Here is a 16,235-nt window from a genome sequence, read left to right on the forward strand (position 1 = left end):
CCTTCTCCACTGCAAGGGTACACTGCTGATACACCCCTAGATCCCTTTTTTTATAAAGTTGCTTTATAACCTGTCAGCCCTCAGCCAGTTATCAGATGGGATAATATAGAGTTATCCTATCCCAGATGCAGGATTTCCAACTTTGCTTTCTTCGAGCTTCATGAGGCTCCTGTCTGCCCGTTTCTCTAGGCTGCCCAGGGCCCTCTAAATAGCAGCCTTGCCCTCCAGAATATCAGCCACTTACTCTGATCTGGTATTCTTTGTGAACTTGCCAAGAGCACTCACCTTAACAACCAGGTTTTTAATAAAGACATTAAGCAACACTGGCCTCAGGATGAACCGCTGAGGGATGTCCCTAAACTAGTAACTGTTCACCAGTCAGACTTCGAGCCCAGCAGTCCAGGCAATTATCTACCTACCTTATCAGCCCACTTATCCAGTCCTTATCTTAACAATATAAGAACAGTACAGCAGAGTGTGTCAACGGCCTTACTAAAGTCAAAGTGACATCCACCGTTCTCCCCTTGTCCACAGAGCCAGTCATCAAATCATAAAAGGTAAATAATGTTAATTATAGGCACAATTTGCCCTTAGCAAATCTGTGCTGGCTGTTCCAAATCACCACCTTCTCTTTTCTGTGCTCAGAAAGGGCTTCCAGAAAGATTTCCTCCATAATCTTCCCATGGACCAAGTTCAGCAATCACCCTTGCCCTTCTAATGCCTCAGTGGTTTCAGCTCCAGCTGAGCTTTGGTCTAACTCCAAACCTGCATACTCTGGCAACATCTCTGTATTCCTCCTGGGTAGCCCCATCACTACCTCCCACCTTCTGTGTACTTTCTTTTTGCATTTAGCTTAGTCATAAATTCTTTGTTCTTCTGTGCTGGTCTTTTGCCATGCTTGCTCCTCTTTCTGCATGTTGGAAGGGACTGTTCTTGTGCTTTGAAGAGGTTGTCCTTGAAGATCAACCAGCTCTCTTGGGCCTCTTTGCCCTCAGGGCAGTCTCTCATGGGATCCTGCCAAGCAGATCCCTGAAAAAGCAGAAAATCTTCTTTCCTGAAGTCCACAGTTGAAATTCTACTATTTGCCTTGCTCACTTCTCTCAGGATTTGAAACACAAGGCTGCCCTCAATCTTCATATGCCAAGATACAGACAAAAATTCTACACTGACTGCTTCTGCCCTACAGCTTAATCATTTATACCTGAAAGAAGTTAGTAAGAAAAGAAAAAATAAAATACCACGACTGCAAAATTCTGATTCGATCAGACTTTTGTATCTGCTTTGCATGGATGCAACTCAGTGCAGTGGAAAACATGAAACACTGATCAGGAATTCAAACTAATCACCACTAGGTGGCACCAGCCAATACCAAATCGAATGCTAAAAAGACAAATAAGGATAAAAAGTTTCAACTCCAAAATTTCATCACACACATAAGGCTGCAGCACTGAAAATTGTTTTAATCAACTATTTCTTCATTTGGTTCCTTATTTTGATCTGCATAGAGTCTTCACTAAAAAAAAAAAAAAAACCAAAAACAAACAAAAAAACAAACCTCTTTGTTCCTAGCAAAAGTAAACTAACTCACAGTTTGGGGAATGTAAAAAATAACATGCTCTGCAATACTAACAATAGCATATTTCTAACATACTATTACAAAATGCACCAGTTTTAGGATAAAGACAATACAACTTAAAAAAGAAATCTTAAATTTGCACAAACAAGTCAAATAAAAATTGAAAAAAGAAGAATGCAACTATGCTTTTCATACTGGAAAGAATTCCTCTAAATCTTGTCACTAATCCTACACAGAAAGAGATGCCATACAGATTCAAAAAGGAAATGCCAAGATCATCTGCTTATTAGTAGACTGCATCTACACTAATCCTACCCCAAATTACATTCTCATGCCTCAACTTAATCAGTAATCTCCATTTTGTTTCTGAAGCAAGTTCATAAGAAAACTAGATTTCAAAATAAATATTTGATAGATCACTAACCTTTACAATGGATTAGTGAAATTTTGCTTTTTTAAAGCTGCAAAGAGATTTGAAAATGGTTAGTAGCTGTGGAGGCTGCATTTTCTGGGGGAGTTTTTTTTAATTTGAGGGGTTTTGTTTTGCTTTGGGTTTTTTTAGGATTTGGATTTTTGGAGTTGTGTCTTTTTTGTTTGATTTTGTTTTAACAATTTTACCACAACAGTTTTCATTTCATTTTTACTAATCCTTACCAACTGTGGAGCTGTCTTCAAGTACTACATCCACATTTCTGTCTCTGTACTCAACCCTGAAGTCAAGCATTCGAGGTTGTCTTTCCACTATTTGTCTAGATGGCACTACATGGCGAAACGCTGAGGATGAGGAAGGAGTTGAAGAAGCTGCTGTAGAATGACTTGTGGGGCCATACGCTGGTCCATGTAAAGTCTCTCCACCGTACTCACTGAAAGATATGCACATAAGAAGGTTTAAACAGAACAGCTTGATATGTTTAAATAAGAGTTAGCAAAATGAACAGTATTATTCATCTACTGTGGTCCACAGCACACACCTCTTGAATAAACTACACTATCACATCTGAAAATACTATTTTATTAATAATTAGAAAACAGCTTTCACATCAGCAATATTAACATTTCAGTGACTCAGAAGTGCTATAGGAGAACAGCTTAGATGACAAACAGGCACTTAAGCCATTATTTCAGTCTCAAGTTCACTATGTAACTAACACCAGAATTATCCTGAGAAGAAGCATTATCTCCAGTTCCAGGAGTGTTGAGACCATATAAAAATTGGCACCATGGCAACCACCAGCTTTTTACATCATTGGGCTAGTATCACATGGAAATGAGAATAAGAAATAAAGCTTAAAATACTGCACGTGTATTGGTATTTTCCAATACCAATTAGTGGAAAACAAGTCAGATATGAAAATAGTTATGTACTTAAGGTAAATAAATTAAGATAATGAGGTATATATTGCAAAAAAATACCTAGAAGTATAACAGTAATGCAATGCTAAATTCGAGCTTGTCTTTAAGTTCAAAATCCTTCAAGCCTCTTGGACATTCATATACAGATGTCTCCATACCTGGCTCAAGGATACATACAGCATTACAGGTCAGAATAAATTGGGAAACCCTCACTACCCAGAAGCACTTCATCTTCCTCAGTGAGCCTCTCCACAAGAAGCATGTAACTGGGATTAGAAACAAAGGTAACAAAACATGAAATTTAAGGAACGTTACTCCAGGCCAAAAAAAAAAAAAACTATGATGTACAGAAATTAAATTTGGAAGGCAAGAAACTTCACAGGGCAAGCCTAGAGCTTTGCCTTGTAGATGTTCTTATCAGGAAGATTATCTGTCCTGGGCAGCTACAGGATATCATGAAGGAAGATGCAAGCTAATAAAATGTATGCACTGAAAGAATGGAAGCCGAGCAAAGAAGGATTTAGGAAATGCTGAGATGTAAGTTGTCTCATTTCCATTCTTAAGCAGAACTTATTTGAAAACTGCATTCTGCCCTTCTTTAAGATACCATGAGATCTGTCAACGGAAACGTTTCTTATAGCAAGTCAAATCGGTCATCTAGAGGAGGCCTGAACTTATAAAAGCATAAATATGGATGGCATGCATGTCACAGAAGTGCCGAAGTTATACAGAGCTATTGCAAATCCCATCATTGTGCCTTCCACGTTTGAAAAAGAAAAATGTGTTATGCTTATAAAACAAGGGGCTCCTTCACTTCTCACATCAGCAGGCTCAGAAGGATGAATTCCCAGCTACAAAGACCCACACTCAAAGACCCATGCTTAAAGGTCAAAGACCCACTTCAGAGGTCTAAAGAGTATAGGAAACAGTCTTATTTTCAGGATTTAAAAAAGTATAAATACCAAGTGATATGTTATTGTCTTAAATCTGATGGCCAACTATGAATTAAGTACTATAACCATTTTGTTAACAGACCCAAGAAGCAATGAATATCCTGATTCTCAGGACTGGATTTTTTTTTTTAATTTTTTTTTTTTAAACAACACAAGTGAATTATAAAACAAAATGTATTTTTTTCCCTTCAATAAATTAACTTACTTCAAGTCCAGTGGTATTAATTCTATTTGATTCCACCACAAAAGGCATCCTACATATCTGACTGGCAACCTCTAATGGAACATAAAAAGCCCCACATCAGTGAAATAAGCCTCATCTGAAAACCACTGGAAACTAGGCTTCTATGTCTTCTGAGCCTCCTTTTAAACCACTTCCATTGGAAGAAAAAAAAAGGAAAAAAAAGATTTGAGACACATTTGACTATCTAATCATTTCTAAAAATAAATAAATTAGTGTGGAAGAAAGCTGTAAGTGGACACTGGACCAGCTTGTTATCCAAGTCAGGCATAACTACTCCCCAGCTCTTTCCCCCTGACCAAATAGTTCCAAACCATTCTGGTATTTTGAATATAAATGCTTTGAGGTCAGGACTTATTAACATACGTATAAAGAGTGTTCAACACAACCGAGACCTGATCTCAAATGGACTAGGTAGGCCTTATGGTAAATAAACGTCTAGTAATTTTACTGAGCAAATAAGGTTTTATCCTGAATCAAAAACTGACTCTAATGATAGCTTTAGTAAGTATTGACAGAGATGCCAAAACACCACTTTACCTACATTATGTAACTTTTTTCATTATTAAAAGAAACTTTTTAAAATAGTACATTGAGTATTTTTCTAAACAAAATTTTAAACACTATTTTACTGTCTCTCTCAAGTAGCTCAATTTCTGTTCTGCTGTTTTCAATTGCCTCATCAGCACTTAGGAGCTCATGCTTCAGTGACTTCAAGATATCCAGGCATCAGTATACAAGCCAAAATTTAATTCAGAAGCTGAAAGAAAATCAGTAAAGCTACTTTTAGAAGGGAGCAACCTTACTTTATCTAACACAGTATCTGCTGCCTGTAATTCGATTAAAAAAAAAAAAAGCCTACAAAAATACAAACATTTTTGGCCGGGGACAGGGAAGCATGGAATATCAATACCTTTAAAAATGCGTAAGGAAAAAGAAAATACTTAGCCAGGAACATCTGTGGATTCACCTTGCAAATTTTTAGATCTTTGGGAAAAAAAAAACCACAAACCAAAAAAAAACCCCCCAAAAAACCCCACACAATCAACCCAAGTCCTGACATCCAAGACAGCATACCAAAACCCAGACTTAGTGAAGAGACAACCCTGCACAGAATGACCCAACAACCAATGAATTCAAAATAAAAATTAACTAATTTGAATAGGTGTTTGAGCTGGTCCTCCATCAGTATGGGAAAAATTGAACATTAAATCAGCTTTGCCAGGAATAGAATTTGTGGCTCCAGAAACTGCTTTAAAAGGATAATTACATCGTCTTCTTAGGATTCAGGAACAAAAAATGTAACTATTACCCAGCATCATTCTCTGTGTGTACTACTCCAGTCTTCTGTGCTTACCTTTGTAGAATGCCGTTTTCTTGTGGTATTACACCATTTATAGCTGCCTGAAAAGGGAAAACAAATTTTGAGTCAAGCATACAGAGCAACAAAAATAAATCAGAACTTCCGTAATATGTTTTAAAAAGTGATTAGCTTGCTTTAGAATATGCCATAAAATGTTCTCCATTCAGTGAATATTCCTGGTAAACAATATTGTCATTAAACTACCTGCACAAAATAAAAACCATATCTAAGTGAAAACAAACATGAACTGAAGCTCAAACTCCTATATGCGTGTGATGGATTTCCCAGGTGGAATGCATGGGAATAAACTGCATGCTCAGTAAATCTAACACTTTGTACACTTGGTGCATACATACAGTGAACATACTGCTTTCAAATACATCGAGCTAACTGTGCACAGACAAGGCAACCAACAGCATGTACACAGAAAACGCTTCCCAGAAGTATCAGACCTGCACAAACCTGTAAACCTGCACAGCTGCGCACACACTGCATGTTGCAAGCCTGATGTCTTCACGAATTGCTGAAGTCAGCGCAAACGGTACTCAACAGTGCACATGTCTCGATCACACCTATGCCTTCCAGACAACCTGCTTCTAGCTCACACACACAAATACCATCTAGCCTCTTACGAGTCCTCATGTGCCAGGGAATCCAGAAATTACTACCCCCAAAAATTCAAACAATCTTCAGGTAGAAAAGGAAGTATTTTTAAAGTAAGGTTTATGCAGTTAAATATCACCCCATGCTGTCCAGATCACCAGAACAAACAAAGTATTACTTATAGGCATATAAGTACAAACCTGGCAAGCTGCATTCAGATTTGGTCTTATTTGAAATTACAGAGTTATTACCTATAAAAATATCCTGATGAATTCTATCTCATATTAAAATGCATTATTTTTAAAATAGCCACAACATACTGTGTGCTATGTTGCACGTTCAAAACGCCACTTCTGACAAAATTGTCTTCTCAGCCTGTTACAGCATTGCTCCATTCTATGTTGCAGAAAGTTTTTAATGCGTTTCTAGCACATCTGATGCTATAGAAGTTTGTATAACTCTGAAATTATGTGTAAGTAGGATGAGGGAAAAACTTGGAAAGCAAATAAGACTCTCTTCAACAGTATTTAGAAGACTTACTTCAGACTGCTTTATACTACCAAAAAAGTGTTTTAAAATCATCTCCTTGCTAGGATTTTTCAGATTTGAGGGGCAGTGAAAGTGATACCACGTGAGCTGGTGAAGATGACTTACACATTTTACTCCTCAGCTGATTAAACCTTGTTCTGATTATTGTCAGAAGATCAGGGAGTAGAGATGTCAGAACCCTACCTAACTTCAGACTTTTAATCCTAGCCCAGCAGTGGGCTGGTAAGGTGGAATAGCACGGGAGGGAATTTGACAAGGAATGAGAAAGAATTCAAAAAAATCTAGAGAGGAAAAAAACCAGACCTCAAGAGACTAATTCTATTTCTGCTCTTTGATGATCTTTATAATCACTAATGTGTTCACAGGTACGTATTTGTTAGGCTTAATGGTGAAATTAAAGAGAGCTTGTAGCATCCCACTAATCTCCATTTTCTGCTGTACCAGCAACAATTCATGCATTTCTACTATCACAACTTCTAATATCCATTCTCATATGTCAGATATACCTGATCTATTGGCCAGAATACCTGGTAAATGAGTGTCTGGTCCCTGATGAAGAAGACAACGCTGACATTTACAAGCTCATAGATTCCCTCTCAAATACTGCAACTGAACTATGGACGGTCATCATCTACCAACATAATTTTTACAAATTTACATAAAAAATGCACCTTAAGTGCTTAATAAACACAAATCTTAATATCGTCTCATTTTAAATGCTATGCTTTCTTTTTCTAGGAATATATAAGCATGAATTTTTACAATTTCCATTAATAGTTAAAGCTACATAAAGTCAAAAAGTATTTCTGCTGAACTCAGCTAAGTAACTATGATATTGCAGTAAGATTTAGCATGTATTTAGAGACAAATATTGCATAAATAACAGCAAAAAAAAAAGCAGACAAGGAAAAGGGTCACAGGTATCTGTAAGCTACAGCAACTACCCATAAGGCTGTATCAAATGACAATGATGATAAAGCTTCCTACCAGATCAGTTTTTAAATCAGTTTATTCACCGTGCATGGCAATAATCAGTGGTTTCTTTTTAACAATGTGTCTCGTTTATCATCATTGTGGTTTTTGCAGTCATACATAGCTCTTGATTACGTTCATCTAATAAACCTCCAGGAAAAAGTGGTAGGTTTTGGTTTGTTTGGGTTTTTCTGGATTGGTTCCCCCCCCGTACTCTTCAGCAACATACATTTCATTCCTGTCAATCAACAGGTAAAGTTCGTTGAAAGACAAAAATACTCTTTATTTTGCATCTGGAGGACACAGAGAGCAAATACAGGTTTTTGTACCACAGGACCAACACTAATAATGATCTGCTGGGGCAACAGAATTCTCTTTACTCTTGACAAAAAGAAGCTGCTTCAGCTACGAAGAAATACAGCACAGCGTGGCATTTCCACACTTTTTCTGTCAAAGCTCATGTCTCAGTCTCAGAGGATTAAATCAGCTCAAACTTTTTCTAAGCCTAGTTAGAGGGGTTAAATACGATAGAAGCTCCAAGCTATTTTCTTTAAAACTGAATAACTCACTTGTTCCTGTCCCCAGTTTTTTAAACTTGATGACATTTAAGGGGCACAGCAGTAAGAAAAAACAGCAGCAGCAGCATTATGTACTTTTTTGATGGAAAGACCTCTATTAACCACACTGTAAAAATAAAGAGTCTGGACACTGTTTGTTAAGCAAGATGGAAGACTAAAATTATGTAGAAGGCAAATGGTAGCAGCACACATGTAGATATTGCATAAATATTAAATACCCATGTTCTTACAAGACATCTATAAGTAGACCCTGGAAAGAAAATAAGAAAAAGGAACAACCATCTGCTTTAGAATGTCATAGGAGGAAGGTGTGACTACTTTAAAAAAAAAAAAAAAAACACCACAACGAACAAGTTAAGGCAAGATCTGTTCCAGGCTGTTCTTCCCCAATGTCAGTCCCCTTTGAGAGAGGATCAGGTCTCTATTAAGCAAACATTCAAAGATACTAAATTCTTTTGTCTTTCCAAATAGGGATCATTTGATCATCAAAAACAGCCTGTGTGACTAATATACAGTAATTAAGAAGATGTATTACCCTTGAAACAATTTTAATAACAGGTGCAGTACATCTATTCATGGGTTATTAAATATAAAGATACCATGTCTGGCTCAGAAAATTTCTTCAGCTCCCAGTAACCTGTTGTTGAGAGTGCTACCAGGGAAGTAGCACTCCATACTTAACGCTGTTCCCACACTGTGTATATCCACAAGTGTCACTGCTGGATACTGGGTACCACAACTTCAATGGGTAGTTTACCTATTCTAATGCTATCACTATTTAAAGAGTGAAGCTCACCTTAAGTAGAAAACTACAGGGGTTTTATAAGATTTTTTTCTTCCCCAAAGCCAAGAATCTTAGGTTTGTCTCAGTGCTACCTATATACAAACTCTATCGTAACACTGCTCAAACTTGGAACAGAGGCATAGAAGCAAGGACATAATTATTGTTTCGATGACAATATTCAAACAACTACCAGGCCCACAACTTATTTTAGGAAATTATAAGCCAAATTTAGTTATTCTTGATTTACACATTTTATTTAGAGATATCACTCATATATCCAGGAATTGAAACAGTTTATTAAAGAATTTATTAAGCCCTGCATGACTTGATCTAATCGGAACAGCTTTTGACTAGACCGACATCCAGAAGCAACTTCCAATTTCAAGCACTCTATGACTCCATCATCCAACAGTATAGGATATATTGATAAATATTACTGAGAATTCTGTTCATGTAAATAAATGGGAAGACAGGAATATGATATAATACTGGACTGATGAGTGCCAATCACAAAGGTTGGAAGTAACAATATTATTTTTGGTGTTTGTTTCAGCAGCAAGCTTCCAGTACCAAAATATATTAAATCCAACTTTTTTGTTGCTTCCCACAAACACAGAAAACAATAAAGCAATAAGGTTAATAAAAGGTTACCAAATTCATTAACGGTTTGGGCAACCCAGAAACTCTGCGATATTCTACAAACAGACTGAAATTATTTAAGTGCCTAAAGAACGTTGTGAAGCAGACTGTGAAATTTAAAGTTTTTCCTCAAGGGAATATTAGCTTAAATAGATTAGTCAGTTCTGACTAAATGTGACTATCTTTTATGAGTACAAAACAGTGTTAGAGAGAAAAATAAGATGAACCATTTCTTAATAACCTGATGAAGCAACAATGTTGATGACTTCTCTCAAAATACACAATTATAGTACTAACCATGTAAAAGCAATTAAGTACATCTTACAGTGACTCTCATCCCAGGGGAATGAGGGTCCTACGAATAATTATGAATGAACTGTGGTATTTTAGATAGCACAAAAACTAAACTCCCAAGTTTAAAATACTCAGTGGTTATCACTACGTTTGAAAACAGACTGGATTTGCCAATCATATTATTTAAAAGCAGAGATCTACGTATACTGATTGTCTATTCAAACAAGGAAGGGAATTCCTTCCTCTTCATGAACTACAGATAGGAGGTAGTTCTTAAATTTCCAGAATTTAAAAGTGATGTTTAGATTAATTATCTTAAGACTTAAAACCAGACCCAGACAAAAGCACAGTTAAAGGCTTTTGCAATGGGTGATGTGGGAGAAGATCCTCCGTGGCCACCTCTTGTTCCCTCTCCTTCCCAGTCTCCACACCACACAACGGTTTTGGCCAACAGATACAGACCCTGTCTTACATATAGATCCTTTAAAACTTTCCCCATTCAAACCTCTGCCCCAATGAAGAGCAAGAGCTTTTACAAAGCATGACATAAGATCAACTTTCCAAAACAGGGTATTAGAAAACACACCTCTAAGCAAAAGAAGAAAGCAAGTTCAAGCAGCATGATGCTGGAAGAACAACTCTTTCTGAAGAAGAGGCTAGAGAGATGTAAATACCATGCACATGTGAAAGCTGCATGAGTTTCACTGAGACAAATAACGGTAGCAGCTTAACGCAACCAGTACAAGTTTATGTATGTATCCCCTCATACAGAATTTTAAAAGCCTTATGTAGGTTTGACTGAATTCAGCAAGTAAGACCACTTCAGTCTACTTAATAATGCCCACACAGAGCTTTACATTTGTTTAGCTAAAAATTGAGAAGGTTTACATTAAACAAACACAACACACGAATGAGACATAGACACAGGGTAATTGCAACTGCCACGGCAGATGATTTAATCCAAAATCCAAAGATATCCAACCAAACAGTATCAACTGCTTCAGAAACTCATGGGGAAATATAATGAAGTAACTTGCTCATGGGGTATTTTCTTCCAACCCCCCCGATTTTCTGTAGGTCTGACACATTCAGATTTCTAGTAATTATAATTTTTTTGTTGTATTCTATTTAATGTAATAGCCTCATAACCCACATACTTAATTGTTTCTACGAAACTCAGCAAGAGCTTTCTTTGATGAAAGGACTCATTTATTATGACTTTCAAAAAACTATATTCTTCCCCAAATGCTACAACTCATAGATTTTACTTTTGGTTTAAAATGTCTGGTAAGCTAAAGAAACAAAGTTCTGCATTTTGTGTTTTTCTTGCTCATTTTGCCTTTTCTTCCTATTACATATTTAATGTCTCCTTGATAGAAAAACAGTTTCTCTCAAATCACAAATTCAGAAAGTTTACCCCACGCTGCTTTCTACATTAGAAGAAGTAAAGACAGCTCACTGTCTTAGAGAGAGGGGTGCTACCAGCTTTTGGGACTATATTTTGAAATATAACCAGAAAATGGTTGTTTTGTTGTTTCATACTGCAAAACAAATAGAAACCTATTTTAATATTTGACTGACCCTTTCAGCATTTAATCTTAGATTTTTTTTCTCAGTCTAATTACACAAGTGAATATAACACCAAAACCTACATACAAAACCCCACTGTAGAGGGAGAGGTGACACGCAAGACAAATGTGGTTTTACGTTCTGTAGAATAAAAAAATGGTAACACATATATTTTGGAAATATCAGCCAGTATTCCTGTGTGCTATCAATCCATCCTGCTCGAGGATCACCCAAGATTTGTTGAATTTAGACAAACTAAACATGTTTTTTTAAAAGATAAAAGTGTAATGAAATATACTAAAAGGCCCTCATTAAGCAATCTAAACTACACCAGAAAAATAATTTCCTATCTTTTGTATTTTATTATATATTTCCACAGCATTGAAAGGACCATTTATACTACTCTGTTTACAATTGTAATTCCATTGCAATTAATTCTACTCCTAATTTGCGTTAAATGTGATATTGCCCTTGAAATACAATATTTTTACTCCAATTTTGTTGCTTTCACATGATAAATTGCTTATCCTAAAGATTTTATATCCATTATTTTATTTGGTATTCAAACAAAATAAATGGAAGATAAAACTCCAAATGCTTTGTGCAATGGGGAGCTAAAAAAAAAAAAAAAAAACCAACCACAAACCAAAACAAAACCCAAAACTGAACAAATGTTATCCAGAGAGGAAAAACAAATAATTAAATGATACAGGATAAAGGAAAGCGTTAGTGAGACAAAACATGCATGAAAGGACTGAAAAAGCAAAAGTGAATTTTAAATTGCTTCCAAACTATAAATCTGCGTGACAAAGGAACATGCTTTTATATAAAACAGTAAAGCGAAACAGGAGAAGCGCACAGATTTATTAGTTCCTTTTGAGCACATTAGTATTTCTTACAATGAAACTAACTTGCAGGGTTCTGCTATATGCATATATTTCACTTAATAACAGTAAATATTTTGAAATAATGCTCCCCTAATAACTTTCTTTTTGGCAAATACTAATTTGGGCTTGTATTTTCACCAGAACTGATAATAATGGGTAATGCCAGATGTAGACGTGTCAAAACATTTGTTCTGACCTGCTGATACTGTGATTTCAGGAAACTGGATAAAAAGTAAGTAAGACTATGCATAGATTTTTCTTGTGATCTGTTTACAACAACAAAGTGGAAAATTTGGGAATAAACAGTAGAAGTTTTACTAACTGATGCTGACAAAAACATACTGCAAGTATGAGTCAAATACTGCAGTCAATCTGGATGAATAAAATAAGGGTTTACTGAAATCAGCTGTAATACAATCACTTCTTTCTGCCCCAAGACATCGAGATTGTATTATGAGATTCCCAAGCAGAGAAACATGGCTCCTGTGCAGCTTTATGCAACTATCAAATCTTGCCTGTTACAGGCAAGTCTGTGGTGTGTTACTCTAAACAAGAAATTCCATAAAACGTTCTGCAGAAATATTTTAGACCAGAGGCTTTTTACAAACAAGATCCACTATCACCTTCCTACATACAGAGCTACTTTGAACCATTACTTTAACAAGCAATGGCTGCTATGAGTTTAAGTTATAAAAAATATTATTCGGTTTGGATTTTTAAATGAATGCAATAATATTTAAATTTAAAAAATACTAATTATGCCCCAGTAGTAGCAGAAACAACCTCTACCTTTGTTATCTTTGGCAGGCTTTTCAAGGCAAAGAAATGAGTCAGCTTTTTCCTGTAGCTTGTGTTATACTTCCTGGCGTTTCCCCAGCTTTGCAAGTCTCAAAGTATTTCCAAGTGCTAGACGTGAAGTTACACCCACAAAGTTTTTACAGAATGCCAACATTTGTCCCCATCGTGGTTAAAATTTAACCAAAAGCTGTAATTGAACTACAATGAAATGTCTTCTATGCATTCTGCTTTATTTCAGCTTGCTTTCTTTATAACAAATATACTTCATGAAAAGCTGCAAAACAATAGAATTGCTAATAAAGCAAAAAATTAACATTTCATCAAAAAATGCCACATGAATATATTCATACAGATGATTCACTTCATCAGCAAGAGAGCACGCGTTGAAATACTTTACAATTAGCACTCTAGATGTGGTTTCCCATTTCTCCCTACTTCTTTGGTGGCTTCAGCAAACTTTTTCCTGTAGTTCCTACAACATGCCGAAATGCACTAGGAAGCCTTTCAACAGTTAGATATACTTCTGTCATCCTGGGGAAAAAACCCACATTTTGCACAGTTCTTTAATTTTATATTGTCACTGCATAATTCCACAAACAAAGCGCAATCTCAATAATAAATTCATAACTGGATGTATTTTCCTACAACAATGAAAACAAGTAACATGAACAGATTTAAAAGAAGCTTATGGATCGGCAACCATCCGAGCTGAAACTCTATTTCAGCAAGAATAAAGGAAAATATCCTGTTCTGAACTATCCACTCAAAACTCATTCACATAAACGGCAGAAGAGTAGACCATGATCTGTCTGCTACTTTCTGACACACATATATAGTTACCTTGGCCTTAGTCATTAACGTCACAACTTTTTACGCTAATACTGCTTCACCTTCTAACTTAACAGAAAGGAATGCTTATGCTTGATATCAAAACATATTTTGTTACTCCTTAAAACGTTAAGCTAGACGGCAGGAGAAAAAATAAAGGCTATGACTGAAAAAAACCCTATGTACTGAATTCCCACATTTCTACCCCTCTCCTAATTATTTCATGTAAATTTGAATGACAACACTAAAACATACAGGTTGGGGATAACTACCCCACAACGTAATTTTTGTTTAGCCTTAAAAATAAATAAATAAATAAATAAATTTATTTTTAAAAATCACTCTTTGCTATAACATACTAGCTCTTAGCAAGTAAAAGATAGAACAGGGATGAAATCTCAAGACACAAGATAATTCAAAAAGTCCTAGAAGTACTACCTACAGACTAAGGCCCCTTCACTGAAAAGGTGTAATAACATGAAACATCTTATATGACAGTTTTCCAATTAGCCTAGTCATAGTCAGCAGACTGCCTAATCACTAATCAATAACAAAAGAATAATTATGCAAGATTTCGCTTACGAGTTTGGAAACCAGAAAGTCCATTTCCAAAGAATGTAACCTACAACTTGCCTCACAGTATTTCTCCTTACACCTCTCAACAGCCTACGCTATACCGCTGGTACTGCAGCAACCCAGGTCTTCCCGGACCAGCTAAGGAGAGTTTATTTAAATAAAACTAGGTCAGAACTGTGAAGATATTCAACAGTATTGTAAGTAAATCCATTTTTAAAATACTCTGCTTTGAAAGCCTGATGGGTCTAGATGACTCCTGGCTTCTGTGGTAAAATCTTTGACAATTCAGATTCACTTGCAAAATAGTCACAGCATTGGCACAGATGCTGGTTCTCAAATTATTTAATTTACTTCATTTTTTTCCTACTTACACATTCCCAGCATGACTCATGGCAGATTAATCACTTGTCAAACACGTTTATAAGACGTATGCAATTTCCAGTTCAACTTAGTCACAGAGTAATATACTACAAACTACTTTTAGATACCTCATTACTAGCCACTTCACTATTAATATAGTCTAGAATTTGCTCTTAAATGTGAATGTCTCAGGATAAATTAATGCTAAGCAATCTTCATAGAAATTGCCAATACAGAGGTACAAGCCTCTGAAAATAAGTATTTGTAAAATGTAAGGCAGGTGGATAATGCCTGCATATAGCTACAATACCATTAGGCACTACCGTGATCTCAGGTGCCGCTTTTTGGTTATTCTCAGAACACAAAAAACTTTCTATTATAAGAAACAAGAGCCTTTTTCCATGTACCAGAAATCTAAATTTATTAGCCCCATTCCTTGTTTGATCACTACGCAAGAAAAACTTAAGTAAAGGAGCTCATTTCTTAAGGAACTAAATTCCATCTGTTATTTGGAAAGGAGACACACCGCTTGTATTACTTTATAATGCTGACAGCAAAGTTATACCTAAAAATCCACTCAGCTGTCTTTCTGGCCAGACATTAAAATTTCATATGCATCATCACAGCCACATGGCTACAAAATACAGCCATAAAACACATAATCACAATCCCTTTATTATCCTCCAGTGAATAAAGCAGGCTTTTTCTATTAGAAAAATTAAAATCAATAGTTATGAAACAAAATAAACTATTTTAGATTAACATAATCCCCTTAGGGTCTAGAAAACTATCTGCTATATTGCAAGGTAACCATTACATTTGCTAAAATTGTGAAGGGGTGGAAGATACAGATTTCTTCACAAATACTGAAGAATTATTCCAGTTTAACAGGAATAAAAGGGTGTTCCTCTAGAAGACACTTTGCCCAAGCTATACCGGTTTTATCCTGTGGGAAAAATATTTACCCCATTACACCCTCCTTCAATCAGCAATGTGAGAATCAGTCCCTTCTGATGAATCAACAAAACTGCAAAGCATGTATGAAACAGCACTGAAGAAAACACCTTTAAAGCCATGACCCTTAATTGCCTTCAATAAAAAGAAAACTCTACCTCCTTGAGAGCTATCAGTTTTTTCATCCTCCCAAACTTCAAATTGAAGGACAAAATAATTCATGTATTTAACCCTAATTCATGGTTTCCATAAAGTTGTAAACTGCACATCCCTTGGCTTCAATCTGTTTAAACATGGTAGACCAAAATGAGCCCTAAATACAGTTAGTCACCTACTAAACAAATAGTAATTTTATAAT

The 16,235-nt window shown here is 35.9% G+C and overlaps 1 protein-coding gene across 1 annotated transcript in view; it reads right to left on the reverse strand.

Moving 5' to 3' along the window:
• Positions 1 to 5,527, reverse strand: part of FAF1 (Fas (TNFRSF6) associated factor 1) — a gene marked incomplete at both ends in the record, with an annotated part of 117,829 nt that extends 112,302 nt beyond the window's left edge. The window contains 2 exons of the mRNA XM_009578398.1: positions 2,231 to 2,439; positions 5,481 to 5,527. Coding sequence (XP_009576693.1) covers positions 2,231 to 2,439; positions 5,481 to 5,527 — 256 coding nt within the window. The remainder of the gene's footprint in view (positions 1 to 2,230; positions 2,440 to 5,480) is intronic.
• Between the last annotated feature and the right edge of the window lie 10,708 nt (positions 5,528 to 16,235).

This window comes from Fulmarus glacialis, unplaced genomic scaffold (assembly GCF_000690835.1).
Source record: "Fulmarus glacialis isolate BGI_N327 unplaced genomic scaffold, ASM69083v1 scaffold11120, whole genome shotgun sequence".
Classification (NCBI taxonomy): Eukaryota; Metazoa; Chordata; class Aves; order Procellariiformes; family Procellariidae; genus Fulmarus; species Fulmarus glacialis.